This window comes from Heloderma suspectum, chromosome 4 (genome assembly GCF_057233095.1).
Source record: "Heloderma suspectum isolate Gila_16-S chromosome 4, 16-S_ref, whole genome shotgun sequence".
Classification (NCBI taxonomy): domain Eukaryota; kingdom Metazoa; phylum Chordata; class Lepidosauria; order Squamata; family Helodermatidae; genus Heloderma; species Heloderma suspectum.
The window spans coordinates 167,800,786-167,812,975 of NC_139461.1; the positions used below are offsets into that span (position 1 = coordinate 167,800,786).

A 12,190-nucleotide genomic window follows, 5' to 3' on the forward strand; every position below is an offset into this window, starting at 1 on the left:
ACCCAAGGGAAAGAGGGAGGATCTCTCCATAGCCCGTAAGTTCAGAGTCTTCCCGTGGTTCCCCTTCAAACGGGGACCAACTGCCTTACCTGGAGCTTAGGCTACTCTGCTATCTTTCCCCAGTGCTGTTCCTTGCTTAGTCGCTAGTGATTAGTATCTGAAAGAGTCATAAAGGAATAAAGGAATAAAGCCTTGGAAAGAATCCTCGTCGTCTGAGTCCTGAGTTGGCTATTGGAGGGGATTGCAAGAGGCAGGTAGGGCGCTCCTGACAGCTAAGCGGTATTAAGCCAGAGTTCCCTGGTTTAACATTAACAGGGAACTCCAGCTCAGATCGCACTGAAGCCCTCACACAACAAAAGGGGAAGGGCAAAGGAGGAGCACGTGGCCCTAGCTTCATAAACCAAGCCTTGGAAGATCATCTGAATGTAGCAACCGTGAGGAAATTGTACAATCTTTGTTTCAACAACTGCTTTGAAAGCCTGCCTATACAGTGCTATGTCCTATCACTTAGAGCACCCTTCCCCAAACTGGTGCCCTCCAGATATTTTGGACTGCTGCTCCCACCACCTCCAGCCAGTGTGACCAATAGCCAGGGATAATGGATGTTGTACTCCAAAATGTCTGGAGGGTACCAGGTTGGGGAAGGCTGATTTAGAGGTTTTAAAAATGATAATTAACAAGACAGGGGAGTTGTTGACTCCTGTGGGTCATTTTGTCCATGTTAGGTTGAGAAACCTGGATAATTTTTGGAGCAAAGAATAGCCACTTCTCAGCTTTTATTGAGACTCACTGCAGTTGCCTTCTATCAGCTAAAATTTAAGGGAGTGAGAACATCCAAGATAACTTTATTTGTTACCAAACCGATTTGACATCTAACATTTTCATTTGACTTTCTTATTTATGAGGCATAAATGAAACATTCAATAATTAATGAAAGAAACCAGCTTCTCCCTGCGTGCCGCGGAGCCATAAGTATCCAGCTGCCTGCAGGAAGCAGGCCCTGCAGTTTCTGGCTCATCAGGGGAGACAGCAATTTAGTTAATTTCCAGCCAATCTATCATCTATTATCATTATTGGATCAAAGCGGATACCAGTGGCTCTTTGTCAGCACTCTTCGGGTTTATTTATTTCTTCGCTGAATGAATGCTGGCAATTTCTCAGAGGCATAAAAGATGCAAGAAGGCAGAGAATTCCTCTCCACATGTGCAGCCACAATGTGAACCAGGAAGCATACAGGACCTTCTCACTGGGGCCAGCCCACTTCCCATTCTTGTCTCTTTGAGCCCTACTCATTTGCCCATTTTAAGATTGCAGAACGGTGGGAGGGATTCAGTGGGCTATTCCATGCAAACATCCAGAGAGAGCCAGGGTGACAGAGGGCAGGAAGGGGCTGCTGACTCTAGTCCTGCATGGTTTATGGCAATCCCGGTGACCCACCAAGGTGTTTTAGATTTAGAAATCAAAGGGCATCTTCAGGATTCCTTACGTAACTTGAGTTGAATGATTCTGAGAAGGCATTCTTGCTTAGGAATTTAAGGACCACATGACATTAAAGGCATCAAATGTATATAGCAACTGCTGAGGACCACAATCCGTGGGGAGGGGGTCAATGCATTCCTCCTGTGCTGTAGTTCTAATGAAAATGGCTCACCCCCACTGCTATTTGGTACGGGAGGGAAACTACCATCGGCGCATGTGGAAGCTTCCCATTGGGTGTGTGTGTGTGTGTGTGTGTGTGTGTGTGATTTTCCTCAGGAACACAGTGAGGGAGGAGAGGGTTAATCCCCCTCCCACATAGCATGGTCTGCATCCTCATCGCTTCCACCCCCCACAGCTGTTATTTGCGGTTTGAAAAATAGTTATGCATCTCCAAGTGATGTGTTCATTGGCATGTGTAGTTTAGCCCTAAGTTGTGCCTTGATAGATCAAATCAAGGTCCACCTAGTCCAGCATTCTTTGCAAAAATCCCAGCAACCCACAGGCCCTCGGCGGTCCACTCATTGATTGTCTATGGATCAGTGCTCCACCAGTTCATGATAACCAACCTTTGCTGCACCTCTGAATAGTCTCGGAAACACTATTGTCTGCTCTGGACATAGCTTCAGACAACTTGTTCTATTGATAGACTGGTTACAAATTTCCCCCCTAAAAGTTGAATGGAAATCTATCATCCCGTACTTTAAACAGATTGCTTCTTTAACTCTGTTCTTAGGCTGATAGAGTAAAGACCTGAGGTGCTTCCAAACTACAAAATCATTGCTTTTCTGCTGAAAGCCACAAGAAGAATTGCAATGGACTTTCTTTCCAGACATTGAGGGGCATAGAGTTTTTTCGGTGTATACACCATGCTGTGTTTCATCCCCACCAGTGGATGGGACACAGTTCTATGAGAGGAGAAAAGCCAATCCCCCCTTCCTCTTTTCTCCGTTGCACTTGTAGTCTCTTGATCAGAGCAGCTCTGCTATTTTGTTTTGAAACCATTGTCAATAAAGCAGAGCAGGTGGGCAGTATATCTATTTTTTATGCTGCCCCCCACTCCTTACTGTGCTGTGCTCAGCTACTTTAAGCTGCAGCTTCCTCTCTGCCCAGCTCCAATACCAAATGTATTGGAGAAAATGGCAGCTCAAACCAGCAATTTCTTTGTTGTTTCAAAACAAGTGCTGCGGCTTCCTGCTGCACTCATTTGGAGATGTTAGAAATACGGCATGAAGAGGCTCAGAACTGAGTGTTTTTCCCTTGTCAAGATGCTGGGGAACTTTGAAAGTAATTAGTGGGCAATGGTGGAATGAGGAAGTAATTAATCAGGTGGAAACCAGCAGGAAGAGCCTTTAAAAAAGAAGGGAAAATAGCAAGACGGATCATCCACACTTAAGAACACAGGACCGTAAGAAGAGCCATGCTGGATCACAGCAATGGTTCATCTAATCCAGGATTCTGTTCACACAGTGGCCAACCAGCTGCCCACAGGAAACCCACAAGCAAAGCATGAGTGCAACCGCATCCTCCTGCCCATGTTCCCCAGCAACTGGTGTACATAGGCTCACTGCCTCTGCTACTGGAGATATAGTACATAGCCATCAGGCCTAGTAGCCATTGATAGCCTTCTCCTCCATGAATGTGTCTAACCCCCTTTTAAAGCCATCTGAATTAGTAGCCATCACTACATCTTGTGGCAGCGAATTCCATAGTTTAACTATGCGCTGGGTGAAGAAGTCCTTCCTTTTATCTGTCCTGAATCTCCCACCAGTCAGCTTCATGGGATGACCCCAGGTTCTAGTGTTATGAGAGACCGAGAAAAATGTCTCCCTATCCACATTCTCCACACCATGCATAATTTTGTACACCTCTATCATGTCTCCCCTTACCCTCTTTTTTTTCAAGCTAAACAATCCCAGCTGTTGTAACCTCCCCTCATAGGGCAGATGCTCCAGCTCCTTGATCATTTTAATTGCCCTTTTCTGCACTTTTTCCATCTCCACAATATCTTTTTTTAGGTGTGGTGACCAAAACTGTACATAGTGTTTGAAGTGTGGTCGCACCATTGATTTGCATAAGGGCAGTATGATATTTATTAAAAAATGTCATGAAAACTTGCTATACATGGGATACAATCCAGCCAAAGTTAAGCACTGAAGTCCTATTGACTTCAATGGGAGAGATTCAAGTATGTGCTAACCCTGCCTCTACAGTCAACGGAACTTAAAAATGACTTAACTTTGGCTGGGTTGTGCCCCCCGCCGGGGAGGGGGGCATGCTGATATTCACAGAGTATTTTCTGACATGCTCTGATAGACCATGATAGTTGAATCCAGATAATCTAATTTAGAAATATTATGACCACATTGTAATTGCACAGAGTCTATAATGGGATTCCACTATAGGGAGAAACCGCTGCCATGGGTGTTAGTTTAAACCGGTGTCAAGCTCCTTGGAGATGCGCTGCCTGGATCTTAATAGAAGGGATGTCTTGTGGAGTGTGCAGGCCTGGCTGAAAGGCTCTATCTGTGCATGAAAACAGACAGCAGAGACAGGCAGTTGCTCTTCAAGAGGGGACAAAGCAAACACTAAAGGTAAATCCCCCTCTAGGGTGGAATGTCCTTGCCGGTGGAATTAAGGAAAATCTGTTTCATGCTCCTCTGTAGCTGCACAACCCAGCCATGAAATTTCTGCTAAGAGCAGCTTTCAGAAGAGGTTAAGAAGAGACTGGATTTTTTTCCACCTTTGCTCTTTGCTTTACTTCTCCTCTGTCACTACAGATAGGCTGCAGTCCTAGGCACACATGCCCCATTGAACTCCTGCCTCTTGGATATCGCCAAGAGCATGACATGAGCCTTAGAATACACCCAGCACTCCTCTATAGTTGTGTAGGTAAAGGTTCGCACTGGGTGAACTCTTTCATGGAAACTGCCCCCCACCATTATTTATCTTCTAATTGAGGAACTCGTCATAAGCTTCCACGGGTTCCCTGGAACATATTTGAAAACATTTGCTCTTCAGAAGCACCTCTGTAAGAGATGGAAAGAAATAGTGATACTTCCCACGGGCACCAGCTTCTTCTGCCCAATCGTCCATGCACATGCACTGCTGTCTTGGCAGGGAAGCCATGGACAAGCAGTGCCCAGGTGTCCTAGGGAGCGGGACTGAGTAAGTTACCCAGAGTAAGTCTGGCCAAGCACAGACACATAAAACCTAACTATTCTGGGGATACTTCACACTGTTCTTACAGGTAACCTCTGTGAAGAAAGAATGTAATGGGTGGAACAGCCCTAAGGGTGAATTCAGACATGTGTGTCTCCATCACTCGACAGTTGTAGCTTCACAATGAGCTGGAAGTGTGAAAGAGCCACTGCAGATCAAACCTCACAGATGGAGCATCTTACTGCAATGATCTATGGTCCTCTCCATACTGGGAATAGCTGTGCTGACATCACTTGAAACACAATACTATTGCTTGCTTTCCACTTCCTAGAGCGGGATGAGATTTCAGGGGATCAGACTTTGACAGGTTAAATATGCCTCTGAGGAGAGAGTACTGGAGACTTTGGGGTGTTCTGTGATATCTGTCTATTTAAAAAAATACAAGGTGAGCATGAGTGAATGGACAAACATCCAAACACTGGGCTAGTCTTTCAAGTAGCATCTGATGCTGCAAAAGCAAACAGAATGCTCTTGGAGGCCCCCCTGTCCCGAGTCTTATTTTTGCCAGGCAGCTGCAACCCCCCACCCCCCAGACTTGTTTCCTTTGCTGGCTAAATTCTAACTGCCAAACTGTTTCTCTTCAGCCTCCACCCATAACAGATGGAGGGTACCCTAAAGTTAGTAGCCACTAGCCATAAAAAGCTATCAAAAATAATTTAAGCAAAGCATCATCTGGGCATCAGCATCCCTTAAGGAACATCTTTACCTATTACCTGTACAAAAGCCTATAGGAAAGGAAATCTTCTCACTTTGCATGATCATGACTATATCCTTTTTTTATTAGAGAGTGTTTTAAACACAATCACATATGCATGTATGGTGTCCCCAACCAGTCGTATCCGACTCTAGGGTGCGGTGCTCATCCCCGTTTCTAAGCCGAAGAGCCAGCACTGTCCGAAGACGCTTCCGTGGTCATGTGGCCGGCATGACTGAACACCGAGGTGCACGGAATGCTGTTACCTTTCCCGCCGAGGCGGTACCTATTTATCTACTTGCAATGTCTTGCTTTCGAACTGCTAGGTTGGCAGGAGCTGGGACTGAAGACGGGAGCTCACTCCGTCACGCAGCACTCGGGTCTCGAACTGCTGACCTGCCGACCTTCCAGTCTGCAGTTCAGCGTCTTAACCACTAAGCCACCGCACTCAAAACGAACGTGAATATTTTCCACTTGGAAACTCTACAAGAAAAATATATAGGCCCAGGTTGTTGTTGGGCAGGCTTACCCATGAGGGTGGACCTGGTTGTGGCACTTGCCTTCCGTGGCACCAGAACTTCGTGGTATTGCTCACCAGCCAGAGTGCTGTACACGACCTTGAAGTTCTCCACCTCTGCCTCGCTGTTGTCCCACTCAAGTTCCAGGCTGTCAGACGTCCGAGAGAGCACACGCAAGTTCTTGGGTGCATCAATTTCTGCATTAAAAAAGGAAATAACCAGTGTTCTTGCTTCACTTTTGCTCCTCTCTACAACTTCAATCCATGTTCCCTTTTAAACGCTAAACAGCCATACTCAGTGCATTAGCGTATGTCCCATGTAAGGTATTTTCATGTTTATAACCTCACTTTATGTTTGGGAAAGTTGGCCCCACAGGTTGGAGCTTTATAAATGCAATGCAGGTGGGTATGTTTCTTAGATTTCTTACTATCTTGTTCTCCTGTATAATTCCAGGCAGAGAATTTCAACCAATAATTCTTGCACAGAGCCAAAGAACTTGCTCATTAGCGAATACTAATGATAACCCTTATCATTTATGTAAAGCATTAAAGTGTGCAAAGCACTTCATGGGCTTTATCTAATTAGAATTTGGAGAACATTGTTCAGTGAGACAACCAGTTTATATACATATAATATGTAGGTTTCAGATGATGGCAAATCTGCCACATTCCCTAATAACTGCTTTGGATGGTTAATTGCTTCGAAATGAAATCAAAGGAGGGAAAGCCAAGTGGTCAGAGTTAAAGTTGAAACAGATTTGACCAGCAGTGACTCTCCAAATTCTCAGGCAGAGGTCTTTTCCAGCCTAGTTATCCAGGAGCCTTTTGAAATGGAGATACCATTTTATCTATGATTGTAAGCTGCCTTGAGTGCTATTTTCTTCGTAGAAAGGCGGGGTACAAATAATTTTTAAAAATGTGAGAGATTGCACCCAGGACTTTGTGCTTGCAAAGCATACACTGTAACACTGAACTATGTCCCTTGTCATGACATGAATTGTGGGTTTGAGGCACTGAAACAACAGATTTCACATCCAAAAGTGCACTCTGTCGAGAAGCTACAGCCATGAATGAGTTCACATTTGAGTTCAATGCACTGCATTGTTTTTCAGTGTGTGTGCATTTTCACTGGAGAATTAGCCTGAGTCCCCTAACTGGGATCTCAGTGGATGGTTTTCTGGGTCAGTGGCATCACATTCTTCTGTGCACAAGCTGTAGTGCCTACAGAGGAAAGAAAGGGGGGAACCAAACGCAGGAATAAAAGGGAAGGGGGCCTCAAAGGTGTACAGAAGACAATGGGTTGATCCAGGCTATAGTCCTATACACACTTCTCTGACAGTAAATTCAATTGAACCCAGTGGGATTTACTTCTGGAAGACATGTGTAGGACCACGCTGTGCTGCATTTAATTCCCAGTGAAATCAATGGGACTTAAGTCATGACTAATGTGCCCCACTGATTTCAATGGGACGTATGTTCAACTACCTTAGCCTGGATCCAATCTACAGTATTGTCCAATGCATTTCAAGTCAAAACTCTTCCACAGGGTTGTCTCTGGTTCAACTGTTTCAAGAAAACTAGGAAAATGGGTTTCCTTGAAAGAAATGAATCAGAGTCACCCTGAGGAAGAGTTTGAATTCAAAATGTGCTGGGCAATATGCTGGTACTTTGTGCACCTTTGAGGGCTCTTCCATTACCTTCCCACAAACTGCAATGTCACACAGGTAGCGTTGAAGGCAAAATGTCAGCATCTTGTGATGTGTAAAGCAGGAGTGACAAATTTACAATGCAATAGTTTTGCTTCTTTATTTTCTTTTTGATTATGACATTTCATAGAAGTAAGTCATGGAATGAAAGACTCGGCGAATCAATAAGTGCACACCCCCTTACTCTTAAGTACAGTCAGCAAGATATTATCATAGAGATAACACAAAGCACTAGTATCCATCTGTAATCTTTATGACCGGCAATATCTAAACTATAAAACAGCTCCAAAATCTGCTTTCCACCTCCTCCTTTATGGAACTATAAATTAAACCTGTTAGCTATCTACAGGCTTTGATTTATTTCAGTTTCCCCAAGTACCCATAAGGGATACTAGTAAATGCGCTTTGCATTCTCCCCCTCCTCTCCCGCCAGCTAAAGCTTCTCCAAGAATGTGAAGGGGGAACTTCCCCCAGTATGAATAACCATTTACTTCACAAATAGATTGATTTTCTTTCTTTTTTTTTTTTACTGAAGTTGTGATGATCTGTGATTCTTTGAAAAGAGGATGAGAGGAAGAAGGATTGTTATGTAGTAGGCAGAGAAGCAGTAGCATGCTACAGCATCACACCTGATGCCTGCCATTTCAAGGACATGAGATGCACCTGTATGTATGAATGCACCTTTGGATGCAGGTGAGATGTGCTCTCCTAACCCCTGGTTATCTTGGGCATACCTGTTACAAAGTGGGTGACAGCAGCATCACTCTCATTGGTCCCGCGGACAGCAGTGATGGAGACTTCGTATCGTGAGCCAGGTCGTAGGGCCTGCATGGAATATTGGCTCAGGGGAGGCTGTAGTCGGAAGCTGGTCTTTCCCCCTTCTCCATTCTCTAGGCCATACTTCAGCAGAATATGGTCCACTTTAGCCCGAGGTGGAATCCATTCAACAAAGGCCACTGTGTCTGAGACATCTCGCACCAATATCTGGGTTGGCCCATCAATTACTGAACACAGTAAATGCATAAACATTTTTTTAAAAAAAGAAAGAAATTACATGAGAAACAGACACAGAAGAAGAAACATATTAATGGAATTTTACTCCAAGCACCAAGGGGAGAAATCTATAATAGGAAAGTGTGAACTCTTTCCCTTTACTTCCACAGAGTTTCCAGCTTTTCCTGTCCCATGTTTTTGGATATCCATGCAAACTCAACAGCAAGGGTGGGCAGAAGGTAGACTGGGATCTCCTGGTAGATCATTGTGTAATTTGCAGTAGATCTGCAAGGGTTTCTGACTCCCAATTGTTTAACAGCAGCAAAAAATAAAAAGGCTCCCATTTCTTGTTGAAATCAAGAAGGCAGGGGGGCAGGGAAACCAGGAGTGGATTTGTGTGTAAAAGGACTGTGAGCTCAGTGCTGATACTGAAAACACATTTTTGGTGTATGCCATGTGCTGAGAGGCACCCGCTTTAATTCTGCTAGGGGTGTGTCTACCCTGAGCCACTATTTTGGACTTGACTCCAGTTGGTAGATCTTGAGGTTCTAGTAAAAAACAAAGTAGATCCCAGAAGCCTGAGTTCTTCAAAGAACCTTGGATATCTTTGCTTTTAGGAGCCACATGAATAAGAAAAAATGTACATGGAAAGATGCATCAGAATGCCAGTGCTATCTAGCTAGTTTATTGCTTTCAATGGGGTGTGTATTTGGATGTACATCCAATCTTTTATTCCAAACTAGCTTACACAAGAGTATCTGCATCCAGCCACCATTTCCCATGCTGCCTAACTAACATATCCAAGAATGCTTGTAGGCAGCCACCAACAGTTTTGTTTCCCCCTGCAATGGAATGTAAATGAGTTTGAACTGGACGTAAGGAGAATTTGGGATAATTGTCAACACCTGCGGAACTACACTATTTGGGTCAGAGATCGAAACCTCTGGATTACCACAGCATTTTTAATCTACACCAAGCATTTGCTATATTGCACTTGTGTAAAAGAACAGGATGCAAATGCTTGTTAATCACTTGTGCACCAAACCAGCATTACCCTGCTGTTCCTGCTGTGCATCTAATCTCAGACTTATTTCCTGCTTGGGGATCCGAGGTCTATTATTCTAGCCTTTATTCTACAGGTTTCAATTTTTTTCTTTGTACAAGGACAGCCCAAATTGTGTTATGTAATAGGTGTACTGGCAAATAAAATAAAAGGGTTTTTTTTAATTGTGTGCATTCCCTACATTCTCAATTGCTAAAAAATGCACTAAACGTATATATTCTTGAAAGAGGAAGGGAGAGGATGTGCAAAGGGACAAGTATGCCAACATTTGGGCTGAATCACACGTTCATGTACATCATGATCTCTCTTAATTGCTCAACACTTGGTAGATCTCAATCAAATGCCTGAAGCTGAACAACATTGTTTTGACATCCCATATTTGAAAGTTCTCTCTTTGGAATTTGATCTGAAATGGCTCATTCACAAATGCAACAGTCAATGGGTGATACATATGCATATGAGAACCAGTGTATAATTTATTTGCATAATAACCTACCATTGTAAGGGCTAATTACCTCGCTTACATGGATTTCGGTTACTTTGTAATGTGCTCGTGCCCTGGTCAGTTCCATGTCAATACAAGCCCTTCATCCAGCTTGACTGGCAATTAAAACAAGCAAGAGATGCTCTCTCTGCAAGAGGAGAGGAGCCAGCTGCTATTTGCATTTAAAAAGGGAAAGGGAAAGAAAAAGCATGCATGTTAAATGCCAAGGTGCATTTAGCATCATGTCAAGTTTGGTCCTGAGACAAGAGCATCTCCCCTACCCACTCCAATCTATGCCAGCCTTCCCCAATTTGGTGCTCTACAGATGTTTTGGAGTAAGCTCCCACTACGGCCAATTGCCATGCTGGCTGGGGATGATCAGAGCTGTAGCCCAATGCATCTGATGGGCATCCAGCTGAAGAAGGCTGATCATGTATCCTAGACAGAAGGAGCAGTAGAGAAATGCAGCTGCAGAGCAGGGGAAGACAAGAACCCTCCAAGTAAGTTTGTACATGTGCTAGAATGCTACTTACTTTTTGGTCTTAAAATGTGGAAAGGTGGAAGTGCTGTACAGCCCAGACTTATAGAATCTTGCCAAGAAAAAAGGTAACCTACTTCAAAGCTAAGAACTTGTATGTAAGGTTGAGCACCCTAAATTAAACATACTTTGAAATATGGGTACATATAGAAGTCAGATTTCCAGGGAAGCAGAAAGTGGTCAGAAGTGCAGAGTAGGGCAGAAGTCAGGAATGGGGCATTGGAGGTGGGAAAGAAGGGTTTGGGGGAGCATTAATGTAGAAATCTAATGGTTGTCGATAAAATTTTTAGGGGCTGCTTATTGACTCTATGTGAGGTTGAGGCAAGTGACACCAGATCTTTGTTTGATAGATCCCATAGATCTATATCTCCCAACTGCATAATGTCAGAAATGAATCAAATAACTGAGGAGTCCAAAGGGGTCCCCAGAGGGAGGCAGCCGGCTGCATATCTGCAAGATTCACTGCTCTGGCCTTGCCTCCTTCTCATCTGCCTCCGCTGGGGGCAGGTAATTTGGTTGCTTTCCTGAATCCAGACTATTCAGAGAATTCATTCACTCCTGGCAAAGAGACACAGCAGTGACCCACCCGAAGAGAAGGCTGCCCACCTCTTCACATAACTCACGCTGTGGGGCTTGGCTCCTTCCAGCTGGGGGCACGGCTAGAAAAGTGATCCACACAGAAAGGGAGGGAGGGGGTTCTACTGAGGGTGGATAGTTGTTACTCTGATACAATGTAACAGTAAGTCTTGCCAGGTGTAAGCATGAAGCGTGCCTCTAGTTTTAACGCCGAAAACCGTGTTCCTCAGAACACTTGGAAAACGTGGCCAAGAACAGACAATTAAAAGAGCACTTTGAAAATGGGTAATTGCTTAGGTGGCCTGTAGATGTCACTGGTAAACCACATCCTGCAAAGGTGGTGGGAGGAATGTCTGTATGTGCTTGCTGAAATAATGAGAGGGTGACTACGGCATGTATCAGGATTGCAGATTGTTCAGCACACACTCTTTTGTTTGAGGGAAAGGCCTACTTGTACTATGTGCTGGCTGACATGCTCTTTTTGCCTCTTGGATCCAAAGTCCATTAATTGCCTTATAATTGTCAGCTCTGTGGATGCGTTCCCTCTTAGAGAGCTTTGCAAGAACTGTTTGCATGGTACTTTCCCTTAAAGATGGGTTTTGATGGAGACATTTAATGTGATTACTAGGACCACAGTTGGGTGAATGAGATCCTCTTTGCTGTGTAGGCCAGAACGTGTTCACTTTCATAAAAGGTAAAAGGTAAAGGTGTCCCCAACCAGTCGTGTCCGACTCTAGGGTGCGGTGCTCATCCCCGTTTCTAAGCCCAAGAGCCAGCACTGTCCGAAGACGCTTCCGTGGTCATGTGGCCGGCATGACTGAACACCGAGGTGCACAGAACGCTGTTACCTTTCCCGCCGAGGCGGTACCTATTTATCTACTTGCAATGTCTTGCTTTCGAACTGCTAGGTTGGCAGGAGCT

At 44.4% G+C, this 12,190-nt stretch overlaps 1 protein-coding gene across 1 annotated transcript in view; it reads right to left on the bottom strand.

Moving 5' to 3' along the window:
• The window catches only part of TNR (tenascin R), a 113,170-nt gene that overhangs the window by 68,831 nt on the left and 32,149 nt on the right, over positions 1–12,190 (bottom strand). The window contains exons 6-7 of the mRNA XM_084848180.1: positions 8,350–8,619; positions 5,922–6,107 (exon numbers count right to left, since the gene is read on the bottom strand). Of these exons, the coding sequence (XP_084704306.1) occupies positions 5,922–6,107; positions 8,350–8,619 (456 nt within the window). The remainder of the gene's footprint in view (positions 1–5,921; positions 6,108–8,349; positions 8,620–12,190) is intronic.